The following is a 3,413-nucleotide window of genomic DNA, read 5'->3' on the forward strand; positions in this document are numbered from 1 at the left end:
CGACAGTGGAGAGGAAAAACTCCCTTTGAACAGGAAGAAACCTCCAGCAGAACCAGGATCACTGTGAGCGGCCATCTGGGTTTATGTCTGCAGGTATGCAAAGCATTTTCCTTATAGGTCCAAGTTTGTTTAGAACAACCTATATTTTAAAGGGGTTCTTGTTCTCTTTAAAGTGAATCTATGTGGTGAAAAACCAAAGATTTCTCTAAAAATAACTATCGATCACTATAGTTTTTCTATTTACATTTCAATAAAGTGAACTGTCCTGAATTAAAGTGGAAGGTATTAGTATACCAAGGTTTTACCGTTGCAAAACATAACTGTCAAACATGATTTATGTTGTTTAAGGAAAAATCTTTTACTTTGAACAGCACCACACTAAAAAGCATAACATTAAATATGCTGTAATGACATCAGCAGCCCGTACCAGCACCATTCATTCATCCACCGTGCTCAGCCTGGATGCAAAATATCTACCTTTATCCGAACCAGTTTAGATTCTGTAGTATAAAGTCCATGTTTGGGGATTAATAATGAATAAATATTAAGATTTTTCTCTTAAAATTTTATTATTGATTGTGGAGAATAGATTCTACCTAAAGTTACATTTTGTAATAAAAAAAACAAGAAAAAAGAAAAACAAAACAGAAATGTTAGTCTCTGAGTATTGTTTTACAACTCGCCCACATATCAATGAATTTCTAATTAAAAAATAAAAAGTCACCTACTATAACAAATTTATGTCCCATTTCAGTGCGTTTGAATTTAACCCTCTGATGCCAGAATTATGAAAGCCTTGGTCAAGTCTCCACCAGTCATTGTCTTGGATTTTCCAGATACATTTATGGTCTTCAATATGGCCAGGTGCCCTGTGCCCATCATCCACAGCCTCCTGATCATTCTGACCTTCCTCTGTAGCCTGGCCCTCATCACCCTCACCTTCCTGTAGGCTCCCTTATTCTTCGCTGTGTTTTAAGTCTACAATATAAATAATCGCTATAGTCATTCCAAAAAGGTTAAAAAACAAACCCCTGGACTTTTTTTCCTAAGTCTGAGGATGTTTCTCTTCCCATCCAGGATGCTTTTTCAATTTAAAATAGTCACACAAACTACAGCTAATCTGCACAAAATATACACAAAGTATACACAAAATATACTAAAATGTGAATTTTAAATTAATAGCTTATGTCTTCAAAGTTAAAACACTGAATTATAAGCAAAAGCATTACAAGAACCAGTAAAGCAATTATTTGACTTATGTTGAAAAAACTGTAATGGGTGATGCATGACGTCCACTTCACTGGACACATGGTTATTGGTAATTTTCAACATATTAGACAAAACATTTTATATTTCAAACTGATTATTTCTTTCCTTAGATGTTGCTGTATCATTTTTTTTTTTATCTGTTGGGCTCTTTTACAATAGAAGGACTGAGAGGATATGCCAGCAGTGGTCGACAGGGGGTGCTGTTTGTTGGCCACCTTAGATTAAGAAGAAATTTACTTGCAGTTACAATGACTGACCACTTCATTGACCTCAATGGAAAATGGCAGCAGAGAGCGTTCTAGACGCAAATATGCAGTTTCACCAGAGAATAAAAGAGATATTTACTGTTCAGTAGCCGTCCACTACAGTGACCGCTATGCACCGGAGGGTTAATATGTAACTTTTTACAAAACAAACCGAAATTGTATGCAGTAAATGTTGCGAACACGGTTTGTTTTTCGATATTTTGTCAATAGCTCAGTTGTGATCGACGTTTTACAACACGGATGTGACGTCATTCCCCCCCCTGCTCATAAAAACATCAAAATAAAATAGATCCATGTATGTGTGGTACCTACTGTCTGAGAACCAGCCGCCTCGCTATAGTTTTCTGCGTGAAGCAGTAGAACCGAGCCAGCTCCAGATTCTCAGGATTCTGAGTTAAGACACAATGAGCAGCCTGTGGAGACACACAAACCAAAGCTGGTCTCATTTATGACACATCAGCCAGCTAGCTAGCATGCTAGGGCTAGCGCCATTTTCTTTAATCACTCCCCTTACCTGGTAGAGGTAGTTAAGTCTTTGGTAAGCTTCTTTATCTTTCAAATGGCCTGCCATGGCGCACTGAAGTCTCAAACAATCTAACGGTCACTTTATCGGCATCGGCTTCTGGAGCTCCACATTTCTTGAACGGATTTCCGAGCGTATCCTTCAGAATAAAAGCACGTCGTTCACGCCCATTGCTGCACTGGAACGTATGTGGCCAACGGGTATGGCAGGACGTTTTGACATTCTTTCTTCTTGTTCTTCTTTATGGGATTTTATTGGCACGCAACTAAATAGTAGAGGTGGGCAATACCAGGAATTTTTATTCGATATGATGCCAAGTAAATACAGGGTCAGTACTGCCGATATCGATACGATACCAATACTTTTTAACATATAAACTGGATTTATCATGGAACCTTTCTGCGATTTCGTGATTTTTTAGTTTTTACTGTTACAATTGAATAATAATATAAATAATGTTCTGTTCATAGTGTATTTTTCCTAATTCACCTCTTTTATCTTTCAATCTTTATGTAATTTTGTTTGTATTCTGCGCACATGTTGCATTCATTCTCTAAATTCCCACATTGTGGCATAAATAAAGGATTAGTTCATGTTAGCCCACTTAGTCAACACATTTTAATGGGATAAATATACTGGGTTCTCTCAAGGTCTTAATTTCACTTTCTGAGTGGGCTCCAGTAACATTTGACATAAAATATCTACTTTGACAGTTAATATGAAGGTATTCACTCTTAACTACCTGGATATTCTCCAGGGGTCTAAAATGCCTCTGTTAGTGACGTCTGTCTGAGGGTCGAGGGTCTGTCGGAGTAATGAGCAAAGTTTCATCTCCTCTGTCCATTTCTGTAACTCAGCATTGTCTTGCTCATGGTTTTTCATGTTCTTATATAAACTTGTTGTGTTTCCACTGCATTTAACCAGGTTTTTACAAACCCTACAGATTGCCATTGTTTCATTTACGGCATTAACATATAGCCAAACAGCGCTTCGTTCCCTCTTCTTCATCTTTTTCTGCTCCCGCGTCTGAGGACAGGCAGCGTGGCTGTTTGTGTGTTGTCTGAGAGGGGAGGGGGGAACAGCAAAGTGCTGTGACACAGACGGGGAGACTGGTGAATCTGCTGCAGTTAGTGCATGCAGGAAAGAGTAAAAAGTATCGATCTTGTTAAACGAATATTGTTCAATATCAATACCAACGTTGGTATCGATAGTATTCAACAAGTTATTTTGATCTCCTGTATATAACTGGTATTTTCTCTCTCTTTTTTTTTTAAGAATGAAAAGTGGAGATTCCTACTTAAAAATGTAAATTTATGTTTTTGATCAATAAAGTTTGAAAAAAAAAATGAATATGT

The 3,413-nt window shown here is 37.4% G+C and overlaps 1 protein-coding gene across 1 annotated transcript in view; it reads right to left on the reverse strand.

Annotated features, from left to right (window-relative positions):
• LOC107099450 (ribonuclease P protein subunit p21-like) overlaps positions 1-2,224 on the reverse strand; it is a 3,167-nt gene extending 943 nt beyond the window's left edge. The window contains exons 1-2 of the mRNA XM_015397575.1: positions 2,050-2,224; positions 1,848-1,948 (exon numbers count right to left, since the gene is read on the reverse strand). Of these exons, the coding sequence (XP_015253061.1) occupies positions 1,848-1,948; positions 2,050-2,106 (158 nt within the window). The 5' untranslated portion in view covers positions 2,107-2,224. The remainder of the gene's footprint in view (positions 1-1,847; positions 1,949-2,049) is intronic.
• Between the last annotated feature and the right edge of the window lie 1,189 nt (positions 2,225-3,413).

This window comes from Cyprinodon variegatus, unplaced genomic scaffold (assembly GCF_000732505.1).
Source record: "Cyprinodon variegatus isolate N-32 unplaced genomic scaffold, C_variegatus-1.0 Scaffold872, whole genome shotgun sequence".
Lineage (NCBI taxonomy): Eukaryota > Metazoa > Chordata > Actinopteri > Cyprinodontiformes > Cyprinodontidae > Cyprinodon > Cyprinodon variegatus.